Here is a 15,229-nt window from a genome sequence, read left to right on the forward strand (position 1 = left end):
GCCCCCGCAACCTGTCCGTCTCAGCAGCAGAGTAGTAAAAACGCGCGGGTGCCGACGTCGCCATTTTCCGGACTCTCTCGACGTCGCGGCACGGCTGTCATCGAACCCAGCCACCGGACATCGGTGCCGTCGTCAAAGCGCCGCTGGTCCGCTGCTTTACTCTTCGCTGCCAATCGTCCACACCTGGGAATGAAAATTTCAAGTCAGTGCTGGCAACTTCTTGCGTCTCGTTGTTGTCGACGTCGCGCGCCTATCCGCCCTTACACGTTCGCCACGCCAAGCTCGCACGCGGCACCCTCGGGCGTCATACAATCATACGGGCGATGGCTCAAAATATTCGGAAGTTTCGGGACCTTGTCGGCGTCTCCGGAAGTCCTGGGGCTCGACCTCCGGACCCTCGTCGACGAGGGGCCGCGTTCGATGTCGACACGGGTACACGAGCACACTTCGCGCTTGCGTACATTTTCCCCACCCTGAAATCGTGTGATAGTAGCTCTCGATTAGAACGCTGGGTTACGGCAACCCAAGTCAATTTTCAAACTTAAAATTTTTAAAGCTTTCTTCTTTTTTTTTATTATTTGAATATCTAGATTCGCGCCGCGAGATCGTAAGCATGGAAATTCAATGTTTTATTTTCCCAAAATTTGGGATAGAATATAATTCTTTAATTATGTATTTAATGTCACTAATAAGATGTATTATATTGCAGTGAAAGATGGCAGATTCTGATAAAGATTCGATACAATGCCTAGTGTGCAACAACAAAATTGGGACATCCAGCAGGAACAGTATACACATCTTTGATGATTCAAACTGTACTGTAAATGATAAGTCACTGGCAGGTGTTATATCTGCTGTTTTAGAAACTGATATTACTGAAGAATCTGTACATTCACCTATTATATGTAAAAAGTGTTTTAAGCTATTTAATGAGGTAAGGCACTATAAATTAATAAAATATATATTTTTTTTAAACAAAGGTTTAAAATTAAAACTAATATCTTTTTTTTTTTATGATTTTAGATAAGTGAACTTGAAGGTAAATTGGATGAAATTAAAATAGAGATATGTAAAAATTACAAGAAGACGGTTGAAGTAAAAAAATTATGCGATATACTTCAAAATGACGAAGATTACAATGATCACGATTATACGGATAATACAGAAAGTCAAAGCAGCACTGTAATAGAGGTAAAATGTCTTGTAAAAGTTTATGAAAACTAATTCATTATTGTGTAATAGTTTAGTGGTATACAACTATACTTTTGATATTTATAGGAAGTACAAGAAAATAAAAATTATATAGCAGAAGATGATACAGAGATACAAGAAGAAGAAGAACAAGATCTCCATGCAGATTTAGAAGGCTCTTTACCTGCAGTTGAGCAAGCAAATGAAACAAATAATTCTGACGACAAAAAGAAATCAAAGAAAAGCAAAGTTAAAGTAACTCGTCCTCAGGAAGCTGTATGTATAAGAAAAACTTATATTTTTACAGCATAAAGAATTTTTAATTTATGAATTGGTAATATTGGTAATAATTTATATATATTTTTTTTTAGATTGTACTTAGAGATGAATCCATGTACACTTGCCTTTTATGTACTAATGAGGAAAAGTTTACAGACGAAGCTAAAAGTATCATAGCTCATATGAAAGATGTACATGAAGTTCGTTTGTATATTTGCGACGTATGTGGACAGGACTTCAGAAAAAGAAATGAACTTTCTTTACATCTCGACGACCATGTCGCAAAAGAAGAAGGAGATTTCCAGTGTGAGATATGTAATAGAATATTCAGCAATTTGCGATTATTCCGAATTCACAAAAGGATACATTATCCTCAAGTAAAATCATGGTTCTGCGACTCGTGTGGAAAAAGATACAAGTACGGTATTATGAACTTAATTAATATAATAATAAGGAAAAGATAATATATATAATTTTCTTTTATTCAGCTCTAAAAATTTATTGGATGAACATATCAATATACATATGGGTGTTCGGCCATACGTGTGCGAGACTTGTGGTAAAGATTTTGCATCCAAATATACGTATAAAGCCCACGTGAAAACGCACGAAGTACGACCTCGTCCATTCGAATGCACTCAGTGCAATAAAACGTTTTTGAGCCAGCAAAATCTCACTCAACATGAACGAACGCATAACGGTGTAAAGGAACATGTATGCCACCAGTGTGGTAAGTATATATAATTAATATTTAATGTTTTTTTAATAGCCAATATAAAAATTTTTTTTCGTGTTAACTTTGTTCATTTTTTTTACAATCAGTTTTATTAAAATTACAGGAAAGGGTTTTACCTCATCTCATAATTTAGAAGTACACAATGTAGTACATACTGGATATAAGCCTTACATATGCAAAATGTGTGGCAAAGCATTTGCCCGTAAAGCAGAAATACGTGATCATGAGAGAACTCATACAGGCGAAAAACCTTATCAATGCGAGTTTTGTGGAGCAACATTTAGGTATTCAATAACAAAAATTAGAAAATTTAAAAGCAATTTTTAATTTTTAATTAACTCGTATTTATTAATACTGTTATTTGCAGTCAGAGATCGAATTTACAATCCCATAAGCGAGCAACGCATTACAACGATAAACGTTATAAATGTGACGAATGTGGAAAAGGTTTTAAAAGAAGAAGATTATTAGATTATCATATAAAAGCAGCACACACTGGCGAAAGACCGTACAAATGCGATATATGTACAGCTACATTTGTTTATCCCGAGCATTTCAAGAAACACAGACGTATACATACAGGCGAAAAACCCTATCTTTGTGAAGTGTGTACTTTAAATTTATCAGAATCTTTTTTTAAATTGTTTTATTTAATTTATTTGATTAATTTTATTAATGTTTTAATCTGTATTTCTGATAAATGTGCTGTTTCAGGTCTGTGGCAAAGCATTTAACAGCAGAGATAATAGAAACGCTCATAGATTTATACATAGCGATAAAAAGCCATATGAATGTTTGGTATGTGGTATGGGTTTTATGAGAAAACCATTACTTTATGCACATATGCAAATTCAGGTAACACATGAGAAATTTTCCAAACATTATTTGTCCGTAGTCGTAATATAATGAATTATCAAGTATTATAATACATTTTTTTGAGAAATTATTATTTATTATTTATTATTAGGGCCACTTAAATGATACTATAGTAGTCAATCAACCACGACTTACAGTGGAAGATGATCACGTAATAACTATTTCCAATAACACTGACGATATACTGATGGAAGAAGTCGAGAATGATCAGGTACTTTTTTCACATAAGAAATATAAGGTTTATAATAGTTTGCCCGATTAAATTTGAGTCGAGATATACTACTAAAAAATTTTCCATCGATCGCTAACACGACTTTCATTATATTAAATTTTACGTTGTGCGAACATTCCTTTAATTTTTCGATTATTTTAATTATTACCTGTTTCCGTTTTATTTTAATTCTGTCATAGGATTCTGTCACAAATTTAACATATATATTTTTCTATTACTTTAGTTAGATGAAGGGTTATATGTGACGGAGCTAAAAGATCATGTAATTATACAACAAGGAGAAGGAGAAGATCATATATATAATGAAGAAGATGTTGTATTAAACATACCAGCAGAAGAAAGCAACGAAGTAGATCTTGTTGAGGATCAGGTAAAAAAATAAAATTTCTTCGAGGTTTGTTGCGAATTATTTAATTATTGCGTTTTGTTTTACAGATAAGTTTTGTAGAAAGTGAATCGGAAAATAAACCCGATATTAATCAAATAGAAACGGTATATGCTTATGAGAACGACGAAACTGAGGCGATAGTTGTGCCTCCTTCACAAGATAAAAACGTACGATTAGTACAGATCAGATTTCCAACTACCGTTGATGGCGAAGGTAAGAGTTGGTTGAGCTTAGTACAAAACACTTGAATTTTTTAATGCTATCAATTTTCTGTATAATTTACAATAATTTTGGGTATGTACTGACTGAAATAAAGACTAGAATAACAACTTATGTAAATCATTTAAATTAAAATAGTTTAAAATGTTAGAACATTAATATTTCGATCTTAAAATTATAATTATTAAATCAATGTAATATTCTTTAGATAAATTTCTATCTATAAAATCAATATAACATTTATATGATTAATTAATATATAAGTAAGAACATTCATCAATTTAAATAAAGATTGCTACTATTTTGGTTTTAAAATAAAAATTAATAATAAGAAACTTATAATCTAAAGAAAAAAGTATAAAATTTGCTATGAAATAAGAAACATTTGTACACTGAAAAGCAAGTATGGCATTTGCTGCGACGAGCGGCGACGGCGGCTAGCGTACGTGACTTCCCCCTCTCTCGGCCGCCGAGTGCGGGCAGGTGTAGTAGGCCGCGTTCTCCCTCAGTCTTCTGTGCCGGTCCGCCGCAACACATCTACGCGCGTGCTTCGTGTGAGATTCGATGCACCCCACGCCAAGATCACGTACGCTAGCCGCCGTCGCAGCATCACGAACGCCGTTCCTGACGGTGAGTGAACATGCGTAATATATACATCATTAATCTAAGTATCAATTTTTCCAACTACTTCAAACCACTGTCGTAAAGCATCACTTAAAACACCCGGTAATGTATTAACGTCTCGGACAATCATATAAAATGGAAATGGGAAGTTATCCATATACATTTGCAATTCTACTTTTCCTCCTTCGAATACAGATGTACGTATTTCTAATACTGATTCCTGAAAAAAAAAAAAAATTGGCCGTTAACCTAACAATTTTTAATAATGCTTAGCCTACTGTTAGAATTATTATTAACATAAGATCGTAAGAAAAATTTTTTTAATTACCAAAGTAACTGGATTTTCGACTATTATAAACACCAGGAAAATATTAGCAAGTTTAGCTCTCCTAATAGCACGAATCACTTTTGATTTTCCCTCGGAAAATACCCCTCTGCCATCCGATAGTATTATCAATAATTTATGAGCATTGTCCGACGAAGTACGTTGATTCTCGAACATGTTCATCGTAAACTCGAGTAATTCGTAAATCGCCGTCTTATTTTCATCAAACTTTATTTCTTGTATTAATCTGTAAAAAAAAAGAAACGAAATAATTATAAAAAAAAATTTTTACATAAAATTAATAAAATAAAATGGATTAATTAGAAGAAGTAAAGATACCTAGATCCACTTTGCTCTGTGAAAACTTCTCCTAAAGGATGTAATACTTTCACTTTCTCTCCGTAACTTACGACACCGAGTTGTCCGACTTCCAAATATGTCATAGCTTTACTAATTAATGATAAAGATTCAAATGTTAATTCTTTGACTTGATTATATGCCATGCTAGAAGAATCGTCTATCGCGAGGACAATCTGATAATCTCGTTTCGAAGGCTTCGTACGCCTGAGCCAGATTTTATCTTTGCGAAACTGACTAGCTATGTACGGAATTATTTTTCGCATATTAAGGCGTTTGCCCGTCTTATAATCGCCTTTCAATCTCGATGTTTGCGTGGGCTCCAATACTAATCTTAACTTTTCAGATAAATCTCTAGCGGCTGGATCTGTGATTGAGCATAAATAATTCCATGCGGCTGTCGCTTCCTCCGTGGAAGACACTTGCGTCCATTCGCCTAACATTTTTTCTTCCTCGAATCGCGTTCTTTCCTCATCGCTAGAATCAAGATCTCCCTCCTCCATATTCCACTCCATCGTGTGAACAAGAGGCTCGTATCCTCTCTGTACTTTCATTGTCGTATTTATTATTTCTCCTTCTAATTCAACTTTCTGACTGTTATCCATATTCTTTCCTTCACCATTCGAATCTTTTTTACATTCGTTGTCTGTATTTTCAGAGACTCTTTCGGGTTTTTGTTCATTTATTTTATCGTTCGTTACATCATTTTCCTCATCCTCGTGCATCTTTATGGCTACAGTGTCGTCTTCTTCCTCTTCGTTTTCATCTTTATCCGTGTTGGAAGCTTGTTGTTTAATCTGATCTTCCGTCGCAGCATCGAGTGTATAGTCGTCAAATTTTTCGGAGTCCTTGATGTGCTGAGCGATCTCGGCCTTGCTGTTATCAGTATTATCTGCATCATTTTCCTTCTCGTCTTTCGATATTTCGTCCGTTGTGTAGACTGTCTTTAATTTTTTTAATGTCGGCTGATATTTGTCCATCAGACTGCGATCTTCGTTGCTCTCACCTAGGTTTTTCCTCTTCTCGATTGTTGTAGCTTTATTCTGCGGTGCCGGCATAGTTTCTTGTTTAGACGATCCTGAATGTCCGCTTTCTTGTTGCGCCGATTCAGATTGGCCTGTGCCTCTGTCTTTATTATCTTGTTGAGTGGTTTCAGCTGCTTCAGTTTCCTGCTGATTCTTTGCGTTCGGTTGTTGCGCTACCGTATCTCGTGAACCTTCGGTCGTCTCTTCAATTTGTTCCGCAGCATCCATTTGGTTGCTAGCATCATTTGCACTCGGTGCTGCTTTCTCTTGCAGTTTTTCCTCATTTTTTTCTTCGTCTTGATTTTGATCTTCGTCTTTGTTCTCGGCCTCTGCATTTTCTCCACTCTTTTCTTCGTTATTAACTTCAGGCTCTTCCTCTGTTTCTGCTTGATTTTCTTTATCAGTTTGATTTTCCTTATCGTTATTCTCATTATCGTTCTCGTTCTCATCTTCGTTAGAATTCTGCTCAAAATCATTTTCTTCAGTCTCCTCAGGTTCTTTCTCGAGATCAATATTCTGTTTCTCTGGCGGCTTTTTCATCTCGTCAATGTCGAAGGGATTCTGATCCTCGCCACCCTCCTTATCTTCCTTGTCATCCTCATCCAGATTCATATCGTCCGGTAAATCAAGCGGTTCGGGTTCTGGTTGTGGCTGGAACTTGCCGTGATAAGGATTAATCTGATCCTCGTCCATTTCTGGTTCATTCAATTCATTTATCTCTTTTTTATTTTCTTCCTGTCGATTTTCATCGTCGTCTGTATCATCATCTTGTTTTCTTGCGTTATCATCCTTTGAGCTCATTTCTTTCTCGCCGATTTGTTCGCCCGTACCTTCCTCCTCATCCTCATTTTCTGGCTGTTCGTTGTCGTTTTCAGATTCTTCCTCGTCGTCGCCCCAAATTTTTTTATCAAGCTGGTCAGCGCCTTCTCCCGTCTCTCCCATTTCCTTATCTAAATCATCTTCTTCCTCGTCGCCACTTTCTTCGTCATTGCTATTTTTCTCCATATCTTGAAGCTCACTATCGAAATTCTCGGACATATTGATCCCTTTCTCCTCTTCCTTACAAGCCTTGTCGTCTTGTTTCTCCTGCTCTTGATCCGCGGGTCTTGCGTCTTCAAGTTGATCCTCAGATTCTATTCTATCAGAAACGTCTTTCGTTCCTTCGCCATCCGCCAAACCCATTCCACCTTTCTCTGTCCTCTCGTCTGACTCGTTCGTATCGCTTTCCTCCAGATCTAAATCCTTTGGCATGCAGAAACCATTTGCAGCCAAGTCCAAGAATACGTTTAATTGTAAATACAGTATTTTGCATGTGGTACGGAACAACGCCACTTGTTCGTGTAAATAAAATTGAACGAGTAAAATGTATTGTTCCAGTAAAGGTAAACATTTTAGAAGTAATCTAAAAAAAAAATATTAGACATTATAAAAAAGAAAATCACGTTTTAAAATTGAATTATAAAATAATTTTGTTCTAACTCTTACCTGGCACAATAATTTCCCGATTGCAGATCGAATTTACGTATCGACACCAGAAGATGGAAAAATGAATTACATATATTAGATAATTTTAGTTCGTTTATATCTTGTTCGAGCAACTCGGTAAGTTTTACATTAAATTTGTCTCCTACTTCTCTCTCTGCATCGTTTTCTTTATTTGTATCTCCCTTGATATCGATATCACTTTTATTTTTCTTTTTTTGTATCACAAGCAATATTGTTTTTATTAGATCTTCCACATCTAATTCGTACTGTTTAATAGTGTGATTTTTTTCTTCCAATTGCTTTACGTTTTCGATATCTGTAGATCTTTGCGAGTTTTCAAAGAGATTAAGGAAGCATTCCATTTTCGTATCTAAAAACGCTATATTTTCCCAGATAGGATGCACTACGTCCAAGTTTCCAAATAATTGTTTTAATTCCTTAGATCGCGCTTTTATATTTTTAATCGTATCGCAGCATTGCTCTAAGAATTCAAAATTTTTTGAACTTAAAAGCGAAGGATAATATTCAGGAGAATTTACCGATAAGATTTCGGATGGCATGAATAAGTCGTGAAAACGTTTCGCGATAGCTTTTACGATATCTAAGCTATCTTTTAGCATAGCGTTCGCATTTTTCCAAATCTCCTCATTTTGAGACGCTGCGATTATAGGAAGTGCGTTTGCTTCTAATGTAAGTACAGCTCTATTCGGATCCGTTGACGATTCCGTGGGGCAGCATTGTATAAACAGCAGTAGTTGCTCGAATCCAACTTCCAATGTAATCAGCAATGTCTTCAGCATCTCCGCGCAGTACTGTCCTTTATTTTGTCTCAGCATATTCAAATCCCGCTCGTGTATTCCGGATAAGTTTGAAATCTGTATGCGGAACGACGAGAAACAATTAAATGTCTGAACGAGTGTAGTTTTTTGCTTGTGAGCCATCAGCATTAAATGCGCGGAATATCCACGGCAACGTTCTATGTTCTGTTGCCCTAAATCGGTTTGACTTGCACTAAGCATTGCGTTAAGAGCATTCAACCTGATGAGAGACTTATAATAAAACTTTTCACAGCCGTTCCATTGCGTCAGTATATCTTGATCAGGTTTATTTAATTTAAAGTACTGGTTAATTATACATAGATCTAAAGGCGAGATCGTAAAATTTATCACTTTGTCTGCATCATTTTTTAATATTGATATACCTATGTGGTAGGATACGCCTATTTGAGTCAAAGTTTTAAAATAATTAGCAAGCGTCATTTTCTTTAATTGCAAAATACTCTTCGCCTGAGACTTCTGTTTGTTTTTCGGTAAATTTCTGTCGACGTTCATATCCCGAAGACGAGCGTTCTGTTCCATGTAATCTTCGATAAAATTTTCGAATTCTTTTCGTACGTACGGACAAGAATTTACCGAAATTATCTCTTTACACAGATCCCTGGCTTTCGTTAACAATGTCTCTGCTCTCGTGATAATTCCGCTCGTAAATCGTATTTCCAATTTCGTGTGTTGTGAGGATTTCGATATGATAAAATCTTCGGGATTTATTATTTCTTTACGTTCTCCATTATCCCAGATGCCCTTATTCATCTCTGCACTGTAAGATCCCGATTTAACTATCAAGCAAGAAGACACGTTTTGTTTCAAGGTATTCCGAAACTCTTTTATAAATTTATGCAAGGTGCGGTGCGTTTTTTCAACAGTCTCTTTTACAGCCCAATAACTGATATCGTTCCATCGCATAATTTTAAGATTATCTTTCAGCTTTTTCTCAATAGGCGCTTTCAAAGCAGCGATCTTTGCGTTCACGTCTTCTAAAAATTGTTTGTAATAATTGTACATGTTCCACAGTATAGCCAAGAGCTCAGTCTTATCGTTGCTTTCATCGACGTAATATACATGACAATGAAATGTTAAGAGAAGATCTAAGCGCGATTCAAATTCGACGAGAGACGACTCAGTCATAAAGCGCTCCAACGATTCTATTAATTTTTTCCTAGTAACAGGCTCGTCATCATTTTCTTTCTGTATGTTATTTTCTCCGGATTTCGTAATATAACTTTCGATCAGAGCGTACAAAAAGAACCACCACTTGGACGTGTCCGATTTGAGATTTTCGTGTGCGGCATTGAGGCAATCTTTCCAGCAAGACATCTCTAGTTCTATCCAGCGTTTTATCTGTAGTGTTAAGTCTTGCATAAGGGCGTCCATACTTACTCCCTTATGTGCGTTTTCCTCCCATTGATGCATTTTGACGAGCAGCAATTCCAAACCTGTTAGAAATCTCGGAACAGGCGAGGTGATCGGAAAAGTGTAAAGCCTCTTAATTATGCACTGAATCGATCTTAAAGTAGGATGTTCCGGCCAATTCTCAAGTAACTGATCGACGCGATTTAAGATATTTTTGCACAACGGCAAACATTTTTTCACTTCCTCGGCGTTAGAGTCTTTGTAGAAATCATACGCTTTTGTTCGTCCTTCGATTTTCTCCCACAAAGCGCGATCGGTGCCTTTCTCTCGATTCGCTTGCAATCCTAACGTGACCAGAAAATTCAAACTGTTGTACAATTCGGTGGCGAGTTTTTCATTTAAACTCGGTAATATATTGTCGAGCATCCCGTGCACTGTGTTGTATCTTTGAATCAGAGGCCCGATGTAATTCGTCGAATTCACTGAAACAGGACTGTTGGATATCCATTTGGTTGAGGTGAAAGACATGACGATGTTCGAATGAATTTGTTGAATCTCTTTGATGTCATCCTTGGTGATAAAGCCAAGAAAACTCGGCTCTGTTTCGTTCGATAGGATGGGTGATGCATTATGCCGATCGAAGGAAGGTTGCGAGTTCTCTTCTATGTCGTAAAAATCTTTTTCGCGGTGCGTTGGAAATAGCTTGCGAATTTCCAGAATCTGCTCTTCCTCCTCCGTCAACGTATCGCTGTGATTCTCAATCTTATTTTTGTACAAGCTTTCTTTTTCCGCGGCTAGTTTTTCTTCCTCCTGCTGTTGTTGCTTCCAAATTAAAACTATCTGCTGCAACAGCTCATTTAAATTTTGCCATAGCGACTTAGTCAAACTTTTATTGAGAATTACATGATTGTGCAGTTCATGCAAGCCCGACTTGAATATTCGGAATTGTTCTTGCATCTTAACGAATGCATCTGTAGAATATAAATTTTCGCCGATAAGACTCCTCGTGTTCATAGACACGCATAAAGCACTCAAGTTTAAAAGATTCTCTTGTTGTAGGCCGATCGTTGGGAACCGGATCAAATTATAAATTAAAGATTCCAGATTAGGTACTCCGGTTTTATGCAAAGCTATTAGTCGTTCGACTTCGTTAATCAGTATTGAAACGCCGTGATTCAACTGAGCTAACGCTGTCAGCAACGGAAGACTTAAATCCGGATAAGCTAATAAATACTCCGTCTTGATACGCTCGGCGAAATTTTGTATTGATTTTCCCCAGATTTTCGCTTGCGAAACAGTTTCCGCAAAATCGTCTGTAAATTCGTAATCTCGGCTGATCTTGGTCACGATCGCACACAACTTGCTAATGTGCTTCTTTACCAGCGTATAGGAACCTATTCTGTTCTTGAAATCCGCGCTGTCTTTGCTGAGCGAGGTGAAATTAACTTTATCCGATTGCGGTGGTCTGAACACTTTCCGACTGCTGAGATCATCTTTCGTTTTCAGCAAGTGTTTCTCGCAGTTTCTTGTGGCTGCGGATCTTAGATTAATGCTCTCATCCGCCGTCGATGTGCCCAAAATCCGGTCCTGCAATGTCGTAACATATATTGTCTTCCTGCAATCGTCGATGTCCTCCTCTAAATACTCGAGCTTTAGTTCCACCTTATGCGCGGGATCAATAAGATCCAAATTTCCAAAGAGCATTAATTGTATGTAACCGAGTATCATCCACGCTTTTCCCCGCCGAAGTGTATTTTCTTCCTTATGAATATCCTCTTCGCTGATAACGTTTATTTCGTCATACGCTTCGTGCAAATCTTGCACCGGTTGGAAATAATCGCTCGTTAATCTATGCCTGATGTTGTCCGCGTAACTTCCACTTTGCTTTTTTATAGCGACTGCAATGAGATCTTGCACGTTGTGTTCAACGTTCATTTTGTCAATCGTGGACGAATATAAATTCAAATAGAACCTTAACGTTGCTAGATCGCTACAGCTTGAATCGCGTCGTTTATTTGTTAATGAAACGCTGTTTCGCCATAAAATTTCATTTAGTAATTGCAGCTGATTTATTTGTTCCGTATACGTTCCAAGCGCGATCATGGAAAGATTACTTTTCTCTTTTTCTTGATTTGTATCATTCAATATTAATTTCAGTACCAAGTTTAAAAGAACGGGTCCACCGACGTAGCATTCCACCTATAAAAATTCATAAATAAATTAACGCAATATATTTGTAAATAAAAAATTAAATAATTAACGAATAGTTTTAGGTTTCTAAAAAAATTAATAAATTCGATATAAAAAAATAAGACAAACCTTGGAGTCAGTATAGGAAGTTATTAATTGTTCTGTATCTTTCTCCGTTATACCAGACCAGTGCAGAAGACTATTTGTATCCCTAAAAGCGTAAGATCGCTCAACAAATTGAGCGAGATACCAGAATAATACCGGTAGTAACAAAAGCTCTGACTTTCTCACGACTTCCATTCGAGTTATCGCGCTCAGTAAGCCCATCAGGTCACTCGGTATACTGGCCACATCTGCGAATTTCGTGAGGCATTCGGCTAAAGCGACACCGGAAATCGTTGCTTCTCGGCACATTTCTACCTGTACAGCACTAGCGAGCGAGAGAAATACGTATTCGTAAACTGGCCATAGCTGTATTCTCACGTTCAGCTGCGTCATTTCCTTCTCCGGAAGAGAGCGTATTCTGTTCAGAATAGTCTCGACTTCCGTGGGAACTCGTAGACAAATGTGGCTCTCATTACAGAATCGTTCTACCTCGTGGACGATCTGCAGTGTCGTTATGTCGATTGATTTTCTTAAGTAAATGTCACTCCATAAAGAGATCGTTTGCTTTCTCATTTCTAGCGTGTCCTTCAACTGTACAGATATAATTTTTAACTCTTGTTTTAGGGCGTTCCTACTTTTATCCCTCACGTCAAGGCACTTCGTTATTTCCATTAGTTTCGAATGCATCTCCACAGTAATCTCCGTGGAGTGAGGCGGCGGAAGTATCAAATACTTCTTAATTCTCTTCGATATCTTTCTAATGGGATCGTACACCGGTTCCAGCTGGTCGTTCGTGCGGTTTACAATTTGCCACAGCTGTTTTACCTCTCTCGCAGTTTCTGTACTCAAAGATTTTCTATCTACCGCGAATAGTTTACGTAGGAACTTCAACAGCCATTTATAATGCACTTTCAGTGTCTGTTCCAAATTCGTAAACTCCCTTTTAGACTTTCTCAGTGTATCTATAACTTCGCTCAGTTTTTCTTCAAATCTCGTGAACCATCTCAATCCCGTTCTTAATTCAACGTACTCCTCGATATTCGCATTTATATTTTGCAACGTTACATCGATGCAGGAATTTGCTTCCTCGTAGAACTGAATGAGACACGTTATAAGCGGTTGATTTTTTAATTGCGAAAGCAGCTTACCTAAAAGTAAAAAAAATTATATTATTATTTAGAAATAAAATATGTTTTAGTTAAGAGTTAGTTTTAAAAAGTCGGCTCACTTTCGTTGATTTCGTTAAATTAGGTATCGTTAATTTAATTTGGAATATTTACCATCATCTACAATGTTGGAGTAGAGTTTCTTTTTTAGCGATGTATAATTTAGAATCATACCGTACGCGTATAACAAGAGTAATAATTTATTCGCGTCTCTGGAAGCAGCATCGTCCTTATCATACGTCGTTTTTCCAACGACCAACGACAAATCCCAGGGCAATGAACTTCTCGCGTTTGTAGATTCGAAACAAAACTGCGCTATTACTTTCGCCATTAACGCGCTCTTCTCCTCAAGATTATCGAGTATCGCGTTTCCACACAGCATCTTCAACAGCCACTCCTTTCTAAGTGGCGCGTCGTTCTGGGAAGAATGCTCGTAAAAATTCAAAAGAAAATGTGGCAATACTTCAGCGACGTCAAAGTCCATTTTTTCATTTTCCTTTACGTCGCAGAAATCATTTAACAACTTTGTTGTAACAATATTTTCTTTGATAATTCCTGAATCAGATTTTAAGGACTTGCAGATTTTAATAGCGGCGTTCAACAGTAGCCCTTGCTGTCTGATTATAACGAGCTTCGAGTCGTCTTGCAGATTCTTCATGGTCCACGTCGCGGCATCCAAATCGATCACCGACGCTTCTTCATTTTGCGCGGCATGCTGCTGAATAATTTCGTCGATCAGAGAAGTCAAGTGGTCTCTTTTGTATCGCGGATCCCTAGGCTTTATGTAGACGTCGATACACGCGTTCCTGATCGATTGCTCCGCGGGGAATCCGCGCAGCAATCGTTGCCTCACCAGGAACGCGGTGTGCAACAAATCGACTACGGTGAACCGATCCACGGCGACTATCTCCTCTGACATTCTGTCGTAGATTTCGAGTAATGTGTCGCGGTACGTGGACTTCGTAATCCCAGCGTTAAGTAACAGCGACTTGGAATCGATTGCGCCTTCGTTCTCTTTCAAGTTGGGCATGTAAATCTCGACGCCTCTATTACGCATAGCTCTGAAATCATTAATTTCGTAATAGAATAATAATTTAATCGCGCAGCTTTTGCATACTATTAACTGGAATAAAGTTAGGATTTAATTACCCTGCCGGTGCCAAAAGATAAATTACCTGGATATTTCACCGTATCTGGGATCCATGGTTAGAAATAGACGGAAATTTTCGTGCGGCTTGACGGTAATGACATTACCGTCGCCATCAACACCTCGTTCGCCGATACTAAGAACGCCGTTTGGTTCTAACAGTCCATTAAGTCTGTCTAATACAGCGGGGCTACATAGATTAACCTGGTCGATGAGCAGCCAAGTACCGTCTTGTAAACACTAAAAGAGGTTTGCGTTATATTAGTTTAAATAAAATAAAGTTTTGCCTTCGTTTAGCGAAGCTCAATTAAGCAATGAAATTCTGTGATACGTTGGAGTCCAGCTTTTTAGATCCGCAACAAACAGTAATTTTATTGCTCTGAAAAATCGTGTTAGATTTAAAATAGATAATTGAAGGGTAGAATAATTAGTAAATATTTTAATTTAGTTTGACGGTGAATTTAATACGTAGCAAATAAGAAATGCAATAAAATAGACGAATATAAATAGCGAAGCAGTTGAGAAAAGTTTCGGTAGCCACAGTTTCGACTCTATTAAAACTTTTGTAATACTTACATTATCGTGTGTCAAGGCTAAAATATTGTGATGAGTGGCGAAAAGTAAAGTTCGAAGTAACTTTATCGTCTGTCTTATGCAAAATGTGAGAGGCATCGTAAGGAATACCGTATCAAAGT

At 37.4% G+C, this 15,229-nt stretch overlaps 2 protein-coding genes across 4 annotated transcripts in view; one reads left to right on the forward strand and one right to left on the reverse strand.

The window, feature by feature from the left end:
* The first annotated feature begins 61 nt into the window (after positions 1–61).
* On the forward strand, positions 62–4,031 carry LOC139106610 (zinc finger protein ZFP2). Of its 2 annotated transcripts, none has more exons than XM_070663508.1 (12): positions 62–202; positions 710–934; positions 1,024–1,191; positions 1,279–1,467; positions 1,563–1,888; positions 1,959–2,200; positions 2,310–2,490; positions 2,574–2,811; positions 2,921–3,061; positions 3,174–3,293; positions 3,538–3,684; positions 3,750–4,031. In XM_070663508.1, exons 2-12 carry the CDS (start codon positions 716–718, stop codon positions 3,948–3,950), a joined length of 2,172 nt encoding a protein of 723 aa, XP_070519609.1. In that variant the 5' UTR covers positions 62–202; positions 710–715; the 3' UTR covers positions 3,951–4,031. The 2 variants fall into 2 exon arrangements, with proteins under 2 accessions (XP_070519609.1, XP_070519610.1); XM_070663509.1 differs by lacking the exon at positions 62–202 and adding an exon at positions 435–607.
* The window catches only part of LOC139106607 (midasin), a 74,353-nt gene continuing 63,060 nt past the window's right edge, over positions 3,937–15,229 (reverse strand). For both annotated transcript variants that reach the window (XM_070663501.1, XM_070663502.1), the window contains exons 13-19: positions 14,563–14,774; positions 13,502–14,448; positions 12,246–13,369; positions 7,738–12,125; positions 5,210–7,654; positions 4,874–5,117; positions 3,937–4,765 (exon numbers count right to left, since the gene is read on the reverse strand). In XM_070663501.1, coding sequence (XP_070519602.1) covers positions 4,586–4,765; positions 4,874–5,117; positions 5,210–7,654; positions 7,738–12,125; positions 12,246–13,369; positions 13,502–14,448; positions 14,563–14,774 — 9,540 coding nt within the window. In that variant the 3' untranslated portion in view covers positions 3,937–4,585. The remainder of the gene's footprint in view (positions 4,766–4,873; positions 5,118–5,209; positions 7,655–7,737; positions 12,126–12,245; positions 13,370–13,501; positions 14,449–14,562; positions 14,775–15,229) is intronic.

This window comes from Cardiocondyla obscurior, linkage group LG11 (assembly GCF_019399895.1).
Source record: "Cardiocondyla obscurior isolate alpha-2009 linkage group LG11, Cobs3.1, whole genome shotgun sequence".
Taxonomy (NCBI): domain Eukaryota; kingdom Metazoa; phylum Arthropoda; class Insecta; order Hymenoptera; family Formicidae; genus Cardiocondyla; species Cardiocondyla obscurior.

Bases quoted from the DNA above. Each gene is read 5' to 3' on its own strand.
- LOC139106610 (XM_070663508.1), top strand. From the start codon at position 716: ATGGCAGATTCTGATAAAGATTCGATACAATGCCTAGTGTGCAACAAC. The intron at 1,192-1,278 runs GTAAAATGTCTT...TGATATTTATAG, and splicing joins AAAGCAGCACTGTAATAGAG to GAAGTACAAGAAAATAAAAA. The intron at 2,812-2,920 runs GTGTGTACTTTA...GTGCTGTTTCAG, and splicing joins AAAAACCCTATCTTTGTGAA to GTCTGTGGCAAAGCATTTAA.